The sequence below is a fragment of the Rhipicephalus sanguineus genome, chromosome 6, assembly GCF_013339695.2.
Source record: "Rhipicephalus sanguineus isolate Rsan-2018 chromosome 6, BIME_Rsan_1.4, whole genome shotgun sequence".
Lineage (NCBI taxonomy): Eukaryota > Metazoa > Arthropoda > Arachnida > Ixodida > Ixodidae > Rhipicephalus > Rhipicephalus sanguineus.
The window spans coordinates 18,395,246-18,414,753 of NC_051181.1; the positions used below are offsets into that span (position 1 = coordinate 18,395,246).

At 46.8% G+C, this 19,508-nt stretch overlaps 1 protein-coding gene across 2 annotated transcripts in view; it reads left to right on the plus strand.

The window, feature by feature from the left end:
* LOC119395639 (DNA polymerase epsilon subunit 2) overlaps nt 1-19,508 on the plus strand; it is a 140,601-nt gene that overhangs the window by 50,168 nt on the left and 70,925 nt on the right. For both annotated transcript variants that reach the window (XR_005184276.2, XM_037662621.2), the window contains exons 8-9: nt 194-308; nt 3,596-3,815. Coding sequence is in view for 1 of the 2 variants with exons in the window: in XM_037662621.2 (XP_037518549.1) it covers nt 194-308; nt 3,596-3,815 (335 nt within the window). In the remaining variant the exon portion in view is untranslated. The remainder of the gene's footprint in view (nt 1-193; nt 309-3,595; nt 3,816-19,508) is intronic.

Consider the following 19,508-nt stretch of genomic DNA (forward strand, 5'->3'; position numbering starts at 1 on the left):
GGTGCATCGGAAGAAGTGTCCCTTGTGCTTCTTTGCTTTGCAGGGCGCCACCTCAACTAAAGTGAAAAACCAACTAACCACTGATATGCTGTATTTAAAGGAGCTCTCTTTTGTTCAAACTTCTCTGTTTTATTCAAATTAATGAGGTTCCACTGTACGTATTTAATGCCAGCCACATTCTCTGTTGTCACAGAGGGATTCAAGGCACTGGCTGAAATGCTCAACGAGTTTCCACTCCTAGTCAAGCACTCCCGGTTCATCTTCGTCCCAGGACCCAGGGACCCGGGCCTCTCTAACGTGCTGCCCAGGTCGGTCACAGACAGCAAAAGCTGTGGTGTTGCTGTGCCCTTTACATCATCTCACACTTTACCACTTACGGTGGTCAGCAGTAAGAGAAAGAGCAAAGACTCGCAGCTGATGCCAACATTCTAAGCAGGGAAGCAACTTGACAAAGGTTTTCTTTACATTGTTCAAGTTGACCAAGCTGGCAATACTTCAGTGATATAGCAACTTGAGTGAGTTGACACATTTTCTTCAAGCGTAAAGTGCAGCGCGCACAAGAACAAAAGAGAAGTTTCTTTTGTTCCCGTGTGCACTGCGCTTTATGCTTGGCAGTACTTGTTGCCATGCTGTTAACAGCACTGCCGTTCTCGCCCGTTCTTACCCTTGAAGCGATGAAAAATCGTTGAACATTGAATCGTTGAATGCTGCAGCAAACATTTCGACAACATCACTTGTCTTGGCAGCAACTCCTTTTAGTGTCGTTGTTGCCATGATTCTGGATATGGTGCTGCTGCCACGATGTCCACTTGTCAAAATGTTGGCTTTGGCGACATTTGTCATTAAATGATTTTTCAGGATTTTGTTCAAATGATTTCGCAGTCTTATGTGCTTTCCTCTCGTTCAGTCCCAACCACCGTATCTTTGACACCAAAATTAACTGCTTCGTTATTGGGAGAAATTTTTAGCGAATAACTTGCATCAATAAAATGTTGCATGTTTCTGTTTCATAACAGTTGACTGGTTGCAGTTTGATGCTGAGCTGGCACCAGCCATAGTTTAAGACCTGTTCTATCCCTTCCTCTGGGTTTGAGTGCATCAGTCATGGAAGTGCCGTTTTGTGCTCTCTCACTTTGGTTCCTGCTTTCCATTGAGTTGTGAGAGCTGTGCATACAGTGAGCAATGTCTCCAACGGGCGTTTAATGTTGCTGGGGTTGTTCTGAATGTACCACGGCTCGAGGAGTTTGTCTCGATGTCTCTGACAAAAGCATCTTTGAAACCGATCTCTTGGTCATGCTTCTCACTGTGCTTGGCTAGTGTGCTATAATGTGTTCCCAGTATCTGCAGGTTGTTCTTGTGCTTGCAGATTTTGTTGTGAAAGATCTTGTTTTCATTGGGGCATGGTGGCTGGCGGGGCACTCGGATCACGACACTGTAAACGATCCCCTGGGATTTTTTTAGAGTGCAGCTCTTAGGCGCCTGTTCCTGCGTTGAGTGGCGTCACTGTTGCCGTCGGTGGCATAACCGATAGACATGAAAAAATAAAGTGAGAAAAACTTGGAGGACGCTTGAGCTTTGCCTTCAAGAGTAGAACGCGATAGCTTAATCGGGCCCCGTGCGCATCGCTGTCTCAACTGCTAGCCTGCCTTCGGTTCTCAGTGCATGTCTCAACCGCTACGTAAGGAAATGAACGACTGTGCACGTAACATTTCCGTTTCAAAGCATCTAGAATGCTTACTGCAAGTACAGTTGTTAAGTGCCCACTACGCGTTCAAGGCTCCACCTGTCTGTAATTTAAGTCTGATCCAGCCTGTAGATTGCCACATACAGTCGAACACGGATATATCGAACTCGAAGGGGATCGCGAATTAGTTTGTTATATGAAAAATTCGATATAAAGAAATACAGGTCCCGAGACCTTACCAGTGGCGGACGATCACCTAAAATCGGTGCATTCAAGAATGACAACTAATTCCGCACACACAATGCAACAGAATGTTTTATTTGCATGAAAAAAATTGCTTATCTTGGCCTGCTTCTTTATCTTCGAAATGAAATTGAAGGCGCTGGCCTCGATCTTATCGAGGCTGTCCAGGTGTGACAGCCCGGTTCCCTCCATGTCGCCGCAACAACGGCGAATCAAGCCGAACGCTGCCACCACTTCAGCGGCGGAGTACGCACGTGCAGCCGCTGCGTCGTCCGGACGATCTTCGTCGCTACTTGAGCTGTCGGCCTGGGCATCCTGGGTCCCTGCGAGGCTCGCAACAGCCTGAACATTGCAGTCTGCTTCCACGAAATCGTCCGCAGACACTTCGGGTGGTATGACGACAACTCACGAAACGCGTCGTCTATGAGCTCGTCGTCGCAGTCTTCACCGGTTTCCGCAAGTTCCGCCGTAACGAAGCCTGCCTTCCGGAAGCAGTTGGCCACAGTGTCCGTCTTCACGTCTTGCCAGGCGCCCGTCTTAATTTGAATGGCACCAAGCAGGTCAACCTTCAGCTCGGTGCCCATGCATAGAGTGCCTGTTCAAGAACCAGGCACAGTGCCTGTTCTACTTTCCCGTGGGCAGGAGCGCACACACGACAGGCTCCTGACGTTCACTGCTCTGCTGCCTTTGCCTTGATATCTGCCTTGTTCTTCAACAAGGTGCTCAGCATGCTCCGTGGTATCCTGATGTCGTCCGCCACCGCCGAACTTTTTTCGCCCGCCTTAACACGCTGTATGGCTTTCAACTTTGTCACAAAGTCAAGGTTCTTGCGCTTCTTGACGCTGGCCATTGCTACACGAGAAGTCAAAAATTCAAGCAGTCCGCAGCGCCTTTGTACAGCTTGCACAGCACACACGCAAAAGAGGAATGCAGTGGTATGTGACAACTACGGAAGTGGGCTCCGCCAACAAAGCGCTCGCGATCTGTCGCGATGGCGGCGAGGGCTACCCGGGCGCCCGGGCTACCTGCGAGGGCAGCAGTGACGTACGAAAGGAGTGAGCTGTGGTTGGCTGAGCAAATACGACAGGCACGGGCTGTGGTTGGCTGATCAAAACTCACAAAACACCAACAATAAAAAGAAAAGGCGAAAGGAGGAGGCCGCCGGCTACTTCGTTCCCGTTCTCCGAGCCAACGGTAACGCGGAGAAAGCATGACAAAGAGAGAGAGAGAAAAAAAAGCAAAAAAAAAAAGCCGTTCCGCAAGTTGAGAATGCGCCCAACAGGAGTACAGTCTGAGCCCTCTCGCCCTCACGTTTTTCGAGCGTATCGAGTGTCGGCGGAGGCGCAGTGCCACGAAGGTCGCGGGGTGCAGCGAGGGCCGACGCGCGCCTTCCAGCTCGCGTGGTGTTCGATATATCCGATGGCGGGTAAAAATACCGTTCGATATAAACGTGCGAATTTCTATACTTTTACAGAGGATTTCCAAGGGGATAATTTACGAGTTCGATATAGCCGAAAATTCGATATATATGCGTTCGATATATCCTTGTTCGACTGTATTACAATGTTACAAAAATGCAAGCAGAATCCACACTTCAAGCAGCACCTTTGAAACAGTGAGAAGAATTCGCCATAGTACAGCTTAAGTCATTTGCGATGCACATTGCAGGCCAGGCCTGCCCCACCAGGTGACGGAGCCTCTGCGCTCTCGCGGTGGTAACGAAGCCGAGAGTGCACTGGCCGAGCGGTGTCACTGGGCGAGCAACCCGTGCAGGCTGCTGTACTGTGGACGCCAGGTGGTGCTGTGGCGACAGGATGGCCTCGCCAAGGCCTGCCGCAACGCCGTGCATCGACCCTGGGACAAGACGGGCCTCGACCTCGCTCAAGTGGTGAGGCTGCACTCGTACAAATTCCATCGTTTAATGATCAGCTTAATTACATTTGCGGAAACTATCATCATGACTAGTAAACAGTGGTCGCTTGCCAGCAAAAATGTCGTCAGGACAAAAACAAGTTTAATATGAGAACAAAAGGAAACTAGCGTAGCGATGTGGGCTTGTTGGTGCATAATGGACAGGCAGTTTCTTAGCGCTGGTGTGGACATAGGAAGAGACACGTGGGCGCTCATGTGTCTCTTCCTATGTGTCCTCGTCCACTACAGCGCTAAGAAACTGCCTTTACAAAAGGAAAGGCAACTGACGTACATAGTGCAAGCAACACAATGTTGGCAATGACACATTGGCATCACGCTTCAAAATAATTGGCAAGTAAAGTGAACATGAACTGATAGCGTGCCATAGGTTGGCAAAATAAGCGCAACTCATTCACAGTCATTTAAAAAATACATTTTTGCTTTTGACTCAACTTGACCGAAATTCTAACCAAACAGGCTCACTTGTACTCACCCACCAGAGTCACAAAAATACAAATGGACTACATATGGGGGGCTATTTTGTAAGCGTTCCGTCACACAACGGACGCGGTCTGTTCTATCGGGCCGCACGCGATTGGTGGAGGCTAGTTTGACTCATCAAGACTTGAGAACAGGCAAGAACGGTGATAGAACGGTCTCCGGCTCCGTTCTGTTGATAGAACGGCAACACGGGGACACATAGCCAGACCACTAAATGACCAGAAGGGAGCGATGCCTCATATTGGCCGGGTATAATCGCGTAGGGTTAGTTTATCCCGTCGGTGAACACCTTAAAAAGTAAGTTGCAAAGAACGAAGAATATTGTAATAGGGGTGTGCGAATATTCGAAATTTTGAATATTTTTCGAATAGTGTTTGCTATTCGATTCGATTTGCACTGGAATTTTTCTATTCGAACTATTCGAACTTCCCAAAAACAAATACAGTCAACGTCCGATTGAAAGTGACCCCTTCAGATTTTCAATATGCTTCACCTCACTACAGTCTCGTATTGCGGCAAAGCTGCCTTTCAAGCTCCGTTATGATCGAACTTTGCCGAGACACAGTCAACGTCCAATTGGAAGAGGTCCGTAGATTTTCAATATGGTTCACCTCATCACACCCCGTTATTGCAGCAAAGCTGCCTTTCAAGGTCCACTACGGACGCAAATGTACTAACTCAAGAAAACGCTGGTTCCAACATGGAGATGAAAGATGTGGCAGAGTTGGGGGCTCAATTAATGCTGTTTTGGACCTGAAATTTGGGCAGGAAGTCCGAAAAATTGGAAGCCGAAGCTTTTTAGCATCCAAAATTTCAGATGTTCTTATATATCGACGTCTACGAGGCAGATTTGGAGCTCCGGACTTGAAGGGAGCACACCCTTGCTCGCCACATCAGTTGGGTTTCCACAGAAGTTGAAAGAGGAGGAGAGGCTGAGGAAATGACATCTCTGCCTATCACGTGTAAAGCGTTGTCGGCAACACTTTGGTTGCACCAAATCACGTACATGAATACAATACAGCCTCCGCATTGCCTCATTCTTGATAAGACAACTATGAAACACCACCCCGCCAGTGCTTCATCAACCTAGCGAAAAGAAACACTTTCATGTTGCTATCTCATAAGAATATGCTTAGGAATCCTCTCTAACTTTTTTTTCTGCAATTTCGCTTCGAAGTATTCGGAAAATATTCGAAAAATATTCGATTCGATTCGGACTCACACTTCAATATTCGAATTCGCTTCGCACCCAAAATATTGCTATTCGCACAGCTCTACATTTTAACAGTGAAGCTATGTAAGCTGTCAGTAACTTGTGCTCCGTCATAAAGAACTATCATCATCAGGAACCGGCTCTTCATTCTTTTTACAGTGAAGCTGTTTAAGCTATCCGTAGCTGGGGCTCGGTCGTGCAATTGGGGGACGCGGCTTTCTTATCGCAGAAAATAACAAAAAAAAATTTCTGAAAGTAACATTTTCAGTTTCTATAGCCCTTTTTCTATCTGATTCTAAAATATCTTCACTGAAACTACATAGAAGTGCTGTAAAAAAATTTGTTGCACCTGCCAAGGTGGCGAAAATTAATGCAGAAATCGCAAAAAAACAAAAAAAACCCCAGCGTTTTTCAAAAAGTTATAGCTCCGCAACGCAGCAACCGGGCGTCACCATTCTGGGCTCATCGGAAAGACCATTTTTCCGTATTCGAATTCCCTGCTTCAGCTAGCTCCTCCTTTCAGAAACAAACGTACAAAAAGCAAACGTTTGACGTTCGTTTCGAGGCCTCCGATTGGCTGCTTCTACCATGTTGCTCCAGCACGTCTCGCCATTGGACCGATGCTCGCTCTGGGAGAGTGTCGTCTGCTGCTTGTGCGTCGCGAGGTCAGAGCTGTCGAAAATCGTGCCACCTAGTGACGCGTTGTGTGTTCACGGTTTGGCGATCATTAAGGATATAATTGCACTTTACTTTGGCCACTTCAAGCGGAAGCTCAGTTGTCAGATTACGATATCGCGCCGCACTCGTCACGAACATTGCAAGCGCGCGTCTCGGACCGACTGTATAGCGTTGATTCGTCGGACCCGCGGTTACAGGTTCTGCGCATCAGCACTGAGGAGCTCGTGACGAAGACCATCCGGGGACAACTCTTTGGACTTGCGATCGAGCATTACATACTTTGAAACATCGGGCACCGCGGCCCCACACATCGCAGCCGAGCTTTCTGCTCGAATTTTTATTCAACATCTGACAGATGTTTGGTGCACGGACAAAAAGCCTAGATCCGTGACTATGGCATACAGTGGTGTGAAATTACAACAACAATAGAGGTAGAAAGCAACACGTAAAGGAAAAAAAAAGCACAAAGGAAGTACGTAAAGGCATCAATAAAGTGAAAACCATACATACGCATCAGAACTACAACAACTTTTCTATATAACAATTCTTAGTAATTGATATATTTAATTGGTACATATCAAAACTACTGAAAATTCGCTAAATTTCAAATCAAGGTAACAAACATATGTAGTACATTGGACAAAAAGAAACAATCACAGTTGTACATACATATTGCGTAACTCATTCAAAGTCATTAAAGCTACGTCCGTACCATCTCTGGCAAGTTCATTTAGTAATGTAACTACGCACACGGTGCCCACGTACGAGACGAATCTTAACTTTGCGGGCAAGAACATCACGTTAGGGGACATGCGAAAGCGAAGAAGCCATAATGTGCTCCGTCGCAAGCAACGAATCGCATCGCCCGCTGGCTCCTCAGAACCGCGGATGGACAATTTACGCTTCGGCAGCGTACCCACCAGCCAATCTCACCGTACAGCGACTGCTCGGAGCAGCAGTAGCAGCGGCTAGCAATTTCGCGCGTCAGCGCTCCAAAATGCAAAACCAAGCACGCTGCACGCCGATCTTTTGCCGCCGCGGCTAGGCATAAGTGATCATTGACAGACCGGAGATCGGCGGCCTTTGTTCTATAATCGGTACGTCAATCTGGCGCGCTGTTGCTGTCCCGAAAGTATGCTAAGTGTTGTTTGAAGTCCGAAGTTATTGTATTTGGAATGTCCGTGGTAGAAAAGTCCGTTGTAAATGGGTCCTGACCAGTAGGGTTGAGAGCTGGGCTAGTTGGTGAGATATCATTTTTACGTATGGTGTAGTAGCGCAAATTCGACGGGGACAAAGAGGACAAGAAGCAAAACCTCGCTACACTCGCAACTAATTTTTATTTCAGAAGCAGCACTTCATATATAACCCAAATCCCTAGCGACACAGAAATGAACTACGAACACTGAATCATTGCCAAAAGAACCTTTTGCGCACACTCAAGCGATAGTACACGGCAGTTATGCTTAGACACTTTAAGATGACATAACAAATAACAGCGCTGGGTAACATCAATGCAAAATACATTGGCGGGAATTCACACGTGCTTGAAACAGAATTGAAACAACATGAAGGAAAGTATTACACATGCAAACACTAACTTCAATTAAAGTCCTTCGAGGAAGCTGGCTTCTCGGTTGCTTAACGAAACTGATGATTGACTAATGCAGCCATCTTTTCTTTTGTTAATGTGAAAGGCTTCGACAATTTCTCTGGTTAGTTGGTTCCCATGACGGAAGACTATGGTTGTGTCACTGAACAGTGGCGAGCAGCCACACTGAGAACAGTGTCCCCTTATGTGAGAATGAATGTTAGTTCCCAATGACCGCTTATGTTCTAAAAGTCGGGTGTTCAAACAACGACCCGTCTGGACGATGTATACCTTTCCACACGATAGCGGCAAGCAATACACGACTGATAAGCTACACTTAACAAAGTTTGTTGTGCGATTTATCGTACAACTACCGGCATTAGTTTTTTGCTGCTATGGAAACTTTACGGTCTAGTTTGGAACATATTTTATTAAGCTTGTTGGGTGCCGAAAAAACTAATTCTATGCCATAGCAATTACCTACGTTTTTTAAGTTATGGGCAATCTTGTGCGCATATGGAACTGACACTATCTTCTTTCTGTTTTCATTACTTGTCATTTTTTTCTGAAAGTTGTCGCGTGCGTGACTAATCAGCTTGTTGGCTGATCTACACAGCACGTGCTTTTCGTACCCAGCATTTTTTAGCCTGATAATTTGTTGGTTGAAGCTTTCGCTAATTTTTTCTGGACATGACTTTGTTAGGGCTGCTCTCAAACATGAAAATGCTATGCCACTCTTTACGACTTTAGAATGTGCCGAACGGTAGCTAAGTAAGGGTTTTTCCGTTCGCGGATTGTATGACCAGCATACATGTTCTGCTGCGGCATCTAACTCAACATCCAAAAACTGCAGTTTGTCATTGTCTGGTAATTCAAAAGTAAAATCAAGCCCCTGGCTCCTGAAGACTTTCAAAACTTCTGCGACTATTTCATCTCGACCATGCGATTCAATAAAAACCAAAAAATCATCTACAAACCGAAACACTTTCAGTGCAAGCCCATTAAGGTTTAAATCTATTGCCTTGTCCATGTTTGGTAAATAAATTGTGCTTAAAACCGGGGCTACTTTCGAGCCTATTGTGATACCGGATTTCTGTCGGTACATAGCCTTGTTCCACATAACAAATGTCGACCTAAGGTAAAAGGTTCTACGGTGTAGTACCTACGTCATACCGGAAGGTCTCTTTCAAAAAAAGGTGTTGGCAGCCGTCGAAAAAAATTTTGTCCGTGTAGACATAAAAGCAAATAAGGTTAAGCAAAAGGCTCTCACTTTACTGGAGAACAGTAATTTTGAACGCCTTGCATCAGCAGTCAAACGCGCAGGTAGCTTGCATCTTGAGTTATTTTTTGCGGCAAAGACTCATAAAACTGGTGTTCCATTCCGAGCCATAGTATCCGAAAGGGACTCGTGGCAGCTATGCTTGTCTTCGTATCTTCAGTGTCACCTTAAGACATTGAAGGTCTCGGATCCTTTCAGTCTGCCAAACTCTGAGGCGTTAGTTTCGTATTTAAGCACGCGTAACCCAGGAAGATGCAGTTTCTTCAGCATAGACATACAAGATATGTATTACAACATTCCGCATGGTCCGCTATTGTCAAGTGTAAAGCAATGTATAACAGAAGAAAACGATGAGTTAGAGTTTGTGAATAAGTGTGCTGTATCGGTGGATGCTTTTCTTGAATTGTTAACCTTTTACCTTAGGTCGACATTTGTTATGTGGAACAAGGCTATGTACCGACAGAAATCCGGTATCACAATAGGCTCGAAAGTAGCCCCGGTTTTAAGCACAATTTATTTACCAAACATGGACAAGGCAATAGATTTAAACCTTAATGGGCTTGCACTGAAAGTGTTTCGGTTTGTAGATGATTTTTTGGTTTTTATTGAATCGCATGGTCGAGATGAAATAGTCGCAGAAGTTTTGAAAGTCTTCAGGAGCCAGGGGCTTGATTTTACTTTTGAATTACCAGACAATGACAAACTGCAGTTTTTGGATGTTGAGTTAGATGCCGCAGCAGAACATGTATGCTGGTCATACAATCCGCGAACGGAAAAACCCTTACTTAGCTACCGTTCGGCACATTCTAAAGTCGTAAAGAGTGGCATAGCATTTTCATGTTTGAGAGCAGCCCTAACAAAGTCATGTCCAGAAAAAATTAGCGAAAGCTTCAACCAACAAATTATCAGGCTAAAAAATGCTGGGTACGAAAAGCACGTGCTGTGTAGATCAGCCAACAAGCTGATTAGTCACGCACGCGACAACTTTCAGAAAAAAATGACAAGTAATGAAAACAGAAAGAAGATAGTGTCAGTTCCATATGCGCACAAGATTGCCCATAACTTAAAAAACGTAGGTAATTGCTATGGCATAGAATTAGTTTTTTCGGCACCCAACAAGCTTAATAAAATATGTTCCAAACTAGACCGTAAAGTTTCCATAGCAGCAAAAAACTAATGCCGGTAGTTGTACGATAAATCGCACAACAAACTTTGTTAAGTGTAGCTTATCAGTCGTGTATTGCTTGCCGCTATCGTGTGGAAAGGTATACATCGTCCAGACGGGTCGTTGTTTGAACACCCGACTTTTAGAACATAAGCGGTCATTGGGAACTAACATTCATTCTCACATAAGGGGACACTGTTCTCAGTGTGGCTGCTCGCCACTGTTCAGTGACACAACCATAGTCTTCCGTCATGGGAACCAACTAACCAGAGAAATTGTCGAAGCCTTTCACATTAACAAAAGAAAAGATGGCTGCATTAGTCAATCATCAGTTTCGTTAAGCAACCGAGAAGCCAGCTTCCTCGAAGGACTTTAATTGAAGTTAGTGTTTGCATGTGTAATACTTTCCTTCATGTTGTTTCAATTCTGTTTCAAGCACGTGTGAATTCCCGCCAATGTATTTTGCATTGATGTTACCCAGCGCTGTTATTTGTTATGTCATCTTAAAGTGTCTAAGCATAACTGCCGTGTACTATCGCTTGAGTGTGCGCAAAAGGTTCTTTTGGCAATGATTCAGTGTTCGTAGTTCATTTCTGTGTCGCTAGGGATTTGGGTTATATATGAAGTGCTGCTTCTGAAATAAAATTAGTTGCGAGTGTCGTGTTTCTTCTTGTCCTCTTTGTCCCCATCGAATTTGCGCTACTACACCATACGTAAAAATGAGGGTCCTGACCACCTTGCTGGTCTCACATTTTAGTCAATTACAGCATAGACCGCTTATAACGTAAGTAGCCGGAGTCGCGAATATCCGCACTATAAGCGGTACCGCACTATAACCAAAACAACTTTTTTGAAAGGTTGCACGTGTACAAAACATGACCAACAGGCAGGCGCGCGATTCTGACTATCGCGCATGCGACTGGGGCGTAAGTTTGCATCTGCTTACATTTGAAAATGTTGAACTGTTAGCGTCCGCGGACCTGCGCTGCCGACATAACGAACGCGGAAAAAATGTGCCGTCATGGGAAGTCGCCGCGGTAACACACTGCGCGTGCACGATGTCGAAAACGGTGGCGACCACAAACCACCACTCGAGTGTTTCACGCGCACGCCCGCGTTTTCGTAAAAGGTGTTAGTCACCCCTTCTAAATGCAACAATTGCAAAATGTTTCATTGACTCGGCACTAAACCGCAACTTCTGTAGTCCGCGGCCGCCGACATGGCAGCTAGCGCTGTTAGGCCTAGCGTGCGCGTTGCAACTTGGCATGCCGTTGTGAGAAGCTTGCCCTAGATAACAGGAAGATCGGGCGTAGAAGAGATCGCACTCGTGAGGCAAATGGAGGGCATCACGCGTGAAACGAAGTTTCGGTTCGCGATCGGGAGAACAGCCGCGGCAACTATCCTGAAAGTCTTTCAAGCTTGTAAGTCCGCCTGTTGGTGGCAAAGGCGAAAGCTCAATCGCGTCTCAAAGCATTGTTACTTGCGGGGGAATCGAGGTTGCACGCGCGATATCTGCACTCTACGACGAAGCAACGACGAAGCGTGCATGTCAAGCGGCCGAAGGGGGCAAAGGCTTCTCCGTCGGCCGCGCAACCGCTCCCCCTCCTCACACCACGCATCTGCGCCGGGCTGCTGTCCCCCACAGCCATCCCTTTTTCTTTCTCTCCCCGCTCCTTGTTCGTTCGTTCCGCGTCCCCTCCTCCTTTGTAACGCTGTCGCCGCTCTCTCCCCCGCCGGCGCATCTCCGCTGAGAAGCACGCTCGCACCCTCACATCTCTGAGAATGTTTCGGCAGCCGCATTATAACCGGTCTTTCATCTCGGGGGTCTGCACAATAAGCGGTATGCGTATACATGGAGTTCTATGGGAGAGTAAATGGGAGTTAGAAAAAACCGCATTATAGCCGGTACTGCACTGTAAGCGGTTACGTTATAAGGGGTCTGAGCTGTATATCCGAATGTCCGTTGTACCAGAATTCGTTGTAAACGAAGTTCAATTAATAAAACAGATGGGGAGGTTGGCATAACCCCGCAAATTGGTCTGTAGTATCCTAATGTCTGTTGTAAGCAGATCCGTTGTAACGAGGTTATACTGTGTATTATTGAATATTAATGGGAACTTACAGACACGCAAGCCAAGGAAATTATAGGGGATGTTATTTGTAGTACTTGTGATATAAATGCAGAGAAATTAAAGCGGATGAAGTGATAACTTGCCACCGGCAGGGACCGAACCTGCAACCTTCGAATAACGTGTCCGATGCCCTAGAAGGAAATGGTGTAATTTCCTTTCAAAATTCCACAGGACTCACGGTAGATAATTTTCTCTTTTAGACGTTTACCTTAACAACGCTTTTATCTCTTTTGAAGGGGCCATGACACCCAGTTTTCTATCATAATTTTTGTCATGAGGGTATTCGTTGTGCATTCACAAATAAGCTGTCAAAATTTTAGCGCATTTGGTCGAACAGTTAGTTTATACAGTAGAATTGTCACGTATCTTGGGAGCGCTTGCAACGCGGAGTGGAGTTGGGAGAGAGAGAAAAGAGAGACTCGGGAGACACCGTGGTGGCACCGCAAACCAAACTTTATCGCACACATCACGACAAACAAAACTCACACCCTGCCAAAATTTACAATAAAAATTCAACACGTGCAGAAATGCAAAGTTAATGCGCACTCACTAACATTGCACAACATTCAAGCTACGCTTAGCTCCTCTTGGCTTGAGAGTTTGGCCACTGTGGCCTCTCAGTCAGTCGCGCTACGAATCGAACGTTCTTACTTTGTTCGTGGAGTCCGCTGACTCTGTACGTTGCCCAAGTCGAAGCCCAGTCCCGTCGTCGAAGCTCCTGTCGACGTCTCTGGGCCGTCGTCGATCAGACGCCTCACTGATCCTCTTCATCGCCGATGCCTCGTTCTCCATCGAGAAAACCGGTCCCTCCCAGCTAGGCCTAACTGTCAGCCTCTCCTCAGTGCCACGGGATCCAGCTTCCGACGTGGCTCCGTGATTGTCGGTGGGTTGCCGTCTCGTCGAGCTGGGGTAGTGCCGCAGAGGCCATGAGAACTGCGTGATGAGGCCGCAAGCCCGGGACGCCTCGCTTGGTAGACACCAAGGTCGACGGCCACCCTCCCGGGACTCGCGCAACGCTGCCTCCAGAACTCGGCCCTGCTGCTCTCGTTGCAGGCGCTACGCTGGCTTGCACCACCTTCCTCTTGGCCAACTCCATCGAACAATGACTGCTTCTTCTTCCAGGGTCTCTCACCTCAGCTCGGGTCGCGTGGCACGCGCCTTTCTCCGGCCAATGGCGTGCGTGGACGTGGCGGGGGTGCACACCATCGGGTACCTTTCCATTCCCCGCACACCATCGACGCATTCCGCCTTCCGGCACGCGCCCCGTGCCCCTTTACTCATGACAAGAATCTCGTTACAACGAACTTCGCGGGACCGCCGAATTTAATTCGTTATTCTGAAATATCGTAGTACTGAAAAATGATGTCGGTAATGTAACACAACAGTGAAAATAAAGTACCTTTGCAGGAGGTGCACGTGTTGGGGCATAAACAATGAACGAAAACACTGGGCACAGAGTGGAAACAATTTACTGCTTAAAAAAGTCGGTGACCTTCTTCTGGCGAGTGGAAAGCAGGCGCTGGTGCATGTATGCCTCCACGTCCGCAACCTTCCTAAGGATGTCTTCGGGTACATCCTTGCAGAACCCGAGGTACGATCGGGTCTTCTCAAGGAACACCAGAACATCCGAGCTGGAAATAGCCTCTTCCGTTGTCCCAGACTCTGCATCTCCAGCGTCGTCTTCGTCACTGCTACAGCAATCTTGTTCCCGCACTTGACTCACGATTTCTTCGCAGGTGAGCTCTGCGGACGTAGCCGCTGCACAGTGACTGTCGACGTAATCCTCGAAGGTTACCGCAGCGTCTACCGGGAGCTTCTCGGTTAGCTCATTCCAAAGCTCTGGGTCGAGCTCCGCTTCGTCATCGCAGTCTCGTGGCCTAGGCTTGCAGCCATGCGGCGTAAGTGAAGTCTCGAGAAGACCTGCCTTTCGCCAGCAGTTGCTAATGGTGCTTGCCTTGACGTTCCACCACGACCTTCTCAGCATTTCTGCGGCTTGACGGATGTTGACTTCCGTGGGCAGCTTCAGTCTTACGTTAATGAGAAGGTGCTGCACAAGTCGCTTCCGAAATTCGGCCTTCACACATCTTATTATGCCCTGGTCTAAAGGTTGGAGCAAAGATGTACAATTCGGGGGCAGAAATTCAAGCTGCACGTTGCTCAAACGCACGTTCACCATATGTGGCGAGCAGTTATCAACGATTAGAAGAATCTTCTTTTGTTTCTTCTTCATTGTGTTGTCGAACTGCAGCAGCCACTGCGTGAAAGTTCCCGCGTCATCCACGCTTTCTTATTTGCCCGATAGTTGCAAGGCAACGAGACAACGTTTTTCAAGCAGCGAGGCTCGGCGGACTTGCCAATAACAAGAGGCTTGAGTTTTTCCGTGCCTGTGGCGTTTCCGCCCTTGCATTTTTCACCTTTAAAGTTCATTGTCTCATCAGGTAACAGCTGATAAAAGTACGCAGTTTCGTCGGCGTTGAAAACGTCGTCTGGAGTGAACGACTCGACGATTTCCTGAAAGCGCTCGTTCCGCCAGGCAATCGCACTTTCGGCATCGGCCGCCTTTTCTTCCCCGCACGCGACTTGCCACATGATGCCATTCCTTTGCCGGAACCGATAGAGCCATCCGGCACTTGCGTCGAAGCCGGAGGTGCCCAAAGTGACTGCGAACTGTCGCGCCTTTTCTTGAATAACAGCGCCTGACAAGGGCACACCGTGTTGTCTGGCATCCTTAAACCATGTGAGGACGTCGTCGTCGACGGTTTGGTACTTGCCCAGCCGCAAGTGTTTTCTTGAGGGAGCCAGCTGTGATTCTCGATGTAATTTCACAATCTTCTCCCGATCCTTCAGTATCGTTGCCACTGTTGACAGCGCGATATCACACTCCCTGTACGTGTCCACTTGCTTTTTTCCAGCATTCAGCTCCGTCAGAATGTCCACTTTTCCCTTGAGCGAAAACTGTCGTCGCTTCTTTTTAACGCTGGGGCCAGGAGAACTCATTGCCAGAAAAGCGACCGCACAACACGATCTCAACTTTGCAGCTCCAAACGACAGCAACTGGAAACGTGGTGAGAACAGTGGCAACAGCGGGACTAAGCCTACGACGTTTGATTTGGTTTGACCAGTTTGACCGGTTGGTGACGCTCGCGTTGATGTCGACGTTGATGGGGCTGCACCCGTTGAAGCGGGTTTCCCGGCTCATATCTGTTGCAGATGATGATAGGTGTAAGCTTCAGTGATTTCCGTACCGAAACATTCACGGAACTTCGTAATAAAGAAGCATCTTGTTGATTTCGGGGTTAAATTACGTACGTTAATCAGAAATATTCGGTATTCTGAAACTCGTAGTACTGAAAGTTTTTTACATTGGCAATATAGGCATTTTGGCGGGGATTTAAAAAAAATTCGTTAATCTTTAAATTTCATTAATCTGATGTTCGTATAACGAGACTCTACTGTAACTGAATGTTTTTTGTAAACACGCGAGCAGCCTGAGGGTCATACAACACTGGCGCACTCGCGAGCCGTGATGTAACAAGCAGCTAGCTGTGTAAGTGTCTACATTCCGGCAAACGATATTGTTCTGTGGTCAGCTGCGTGTGAAATCTAGATATTTTAGCTTTCTTCAGCTTGGCACTGAAATTGAACGATTTGCAGCGACTGAAACTTTGGTAGAAGACAACGTCTCCGCTCCTTGCTACACATGACGTCACACGCGCCATGGCAAAATGGTGGTTGCCGGCGGTGGGCGGGGTTTACAGCCGGCGACTTCTGACGCTTTTTTTGCTCTGAAATATTCTTCTACGGCCCACTTTTCACGTCTGTATAGGCATAATAGGCCCTCTACTTCTAGTTTTCGCTGAAAACCACAAATTGTTGGGTGACTGTGTCATGGCACCTTTAACGAGCGACAACTTTTGCAAGATAAGGGAATCTGCATTGGGTCGTGCATTGCACCAAATTTATGCAACATTTTTCTTGCTAACATTGACCAATGCCTTAAGCGGGTTTTAAGCAACGAAGTTATAAACACTTTCAGATACATGGATGATTTTTTTTATTATTTTATGCGAGAATAGGACAGTGGCTAACCGGAATAGGGTGGACCTGGTGGTGAACCTTTTTAAACAGCATGGAAAGGGCTTATTGTTCACATGTGAGCTGCCCGAAGGTAATGTGTTACAGTTTTTAGATCACAATTTGTGGTTTTCAAAGGGTCACACCTGTTCGATGTGTTCCCCTAGGGCACGAAAGGAACCTGTACCGTATGACTGTGCTCACTCAAAGCTTGTTAAGAGGGGTATCGCTGCAGGATCCTGCCTAGAATCGGCCCTGCGAAAGTCGTGTACGCATGTAGTAGAAGAGGCATTTGCGAAACAAGTGTAAAGACTGTTTTCCGCGGGATTCCCTAGAATTGTGATAACGGCTGTGGCTGAAGCCCTACTTCAAAAAGTGAACGGCAACGCCAATCGGAAAACAGTGGATGTGGGAACACAGGAGAAAACCTGAAGTTGTACCATATGTACACAAGGTTTCTCGTAACCTGAAAAAGGTTGCCAATAGGCATAGAGTCCCGCTTGTTCTTTTGGCGCCAAGCAAGCTCGCACAGCTTTGTCCTTCCACAAAATCACGCCATATCCACAAAGTGAATGATGATTGAGGAGCTGGCTCGGAGGTAATCGGGTAAACCTTGAATGTTCCATACAATTCCTCTACTGTCATATAAAGACGTCACACGTTTTTATAGTAGCGATTGTGGTCAGGTTGTTGTCGAACCACAAGCTGTTGCAGACCTTGCAGCTGTGGCCGAATGTGTGGTTGAGGAAATCGAGGAAATGTGGTTTTGTCTGCGTCACGGTGCAAGAATACTTAGGTGAGAGAACAGCGCCGCTTTCCCCGTCCCCGTATAGTTCTCTTTCTCAATAGCCCCCACAGATGGCGCTACCAACTACCGCCCGGTCAACGAGGCCCTGGTCGCTTCGGTAGGTGGGCGGAAGCATCGCGGCCTGGAGTTCACTTGAAACTCTGCTCGCTCATAAGTATGCACATGGATAATACTTTAAATGCAACCGTGCCTTGACTATTTCGCACAAGACGTAGCACGCTGTTATCACGTTTAGCCACTTAGTACGATCACTGAAGCAAAGGACATCCCCTTGTCAGGCGCTCGCATGTGCAGCGTCCGAAAGAAGCGGCATACTGAAACGACTGTTTCTTTCGAAGTCTTACCTTTGTAAGGATCACAAGTGACTGAAATCAATTCAGAAACCCACAGTAAGACACCTACAAATTCGGAATTTTATTACCTTAAACCTCGTAATTTAAATATGCCCACTGCGCGTAGGTACTGGTTTCACATCAAGCATATCGGTTCCACACAGTGCTTGTTTATACCAGAGAGAATAAATCTCTGAATTTTTTCGATGTGTGCGGCGAAGATTGCACTAACTAGATTACAGATTCATGCGGATGGTGGGCGATACATCACTGCCTGATAAATTGTTATAAGTAAACAAGTACCCGACAACTTAGTGACCTCACGAAAATTTATTATAGAGAACAAGCGTTCAAAAAGGCACTGAAATTTCCAAACACAAATAGCGAGGTGCAGAAAGCATAGTTATGTAATGAATAACACAAATTGAACAAAAGTTACGATTTCAAATGTTCATTGGGTCACAAAGCTCTCACACAAGCTTCGACATCTTCCGCAAATCCTGGCTTTTCTTGGCTTGGTTATTCTTGAGTTGTCGGCAATACTGCCGCATACGGAGACATGTGTAATAATGTAGCAGCTTGACTAGCATATCCTCTCTGTGGAGAGCACACGGAAACGTGAAATTAAAGTTTTCCAGAACAGCGTCTGTCGTTTTGTCATAAACATCTCTCTCGCTGGCATACTTGGAGAAATGTTCCTCAGCTTCCTTGAAGAGATGATAAAGGTGGATGTTTGGGTGCTTCAGGTTACCTCTTGTCTTGCAGTTCACAAGGTCTGCCTCAGGAGCACCACCAATGCCAGTTTTCCCTTGGAGAGCTTGTTTGCAAGTAGCACAGGATGCTTCCTTGCTCAGCTTCCGTGTGACACATAATAGACGATGCACTCAACAACAGTGGCATTTGAATAATCATGCTCGAATACGTCGTCACACTTTCCGGTGCTTACTAAACCATCAAGCTTCTGCTTCAGCTCTTCAAGCTTTCCAGTGCGCTGTGCTGAGGAAGACTTAAATATTTCCCTAAAATCGGCAAGAGTAATAAAGGCAGACTGCCCCTTTTCTGGTGCAACACAGTTTCCAAACCGTGGTGGTTTTAGCAGCGAATAGAGCAACAGCATGCGGTAGAGTTGCAAGAAAGTAGAGAAAGTGGGATGCTCATTTTGGCCACCCGCTTGTCTGATGATGCCGAAGAAGCACTCCAAAGGGTCCTGGTTCATTTTACCTGTAAGCACATACTTAAAGTCACAGTGCTCCAGAAGGTACAGTGACAATTCCCTTACTGATTTTAACGTAACCCATAATCCATCGGCTGTAGACTGCGTAAGAAAGAGGTCTTTGTGAATGTCACCCCGCAACACTTCTTCCTCCCAATCATCAAGCCACTGAGAAGCCTTGATGAGGACGTCAAAATCTTTGCACCCTGGTGTTAATCCTTCAGCAGGAAAGCGTCTGTTGAGGGCACCAAACACATCAGCAATGTAAATTCCACGGTGGGTTCCACATCATACAGTCGCGGTGCTCCTCGACGTGCGTAATACTGCAGCCCCTTCGCAACAGTCCTGCTGAAAATTTGAGTAGCCAGCTTAACTCTCATGTGCAGCATATTTGAGGGATTCACATGATTGTATGAAATTTTTGGGCACACTCGAAGCTCTCCAGCATTTTTCGAGTCTGCTACAAACAGAGCAGGACCATTTTATCAGTTTGCCCTTCCTCTTTAGGATTTTCTTGTCGTGCAAACGATTCCGAATGCACTTGAAAAGGTGGGGCACATCTGCGACCACATATACTCTTCTTGATGGATTTGATGGATGCTCAAATGAATTTACCACACGCCCTTTGGCACCACTGACACCTAATGTCTTCCACATCGCCCTATTTGTGGATGCACCATCGCAAAC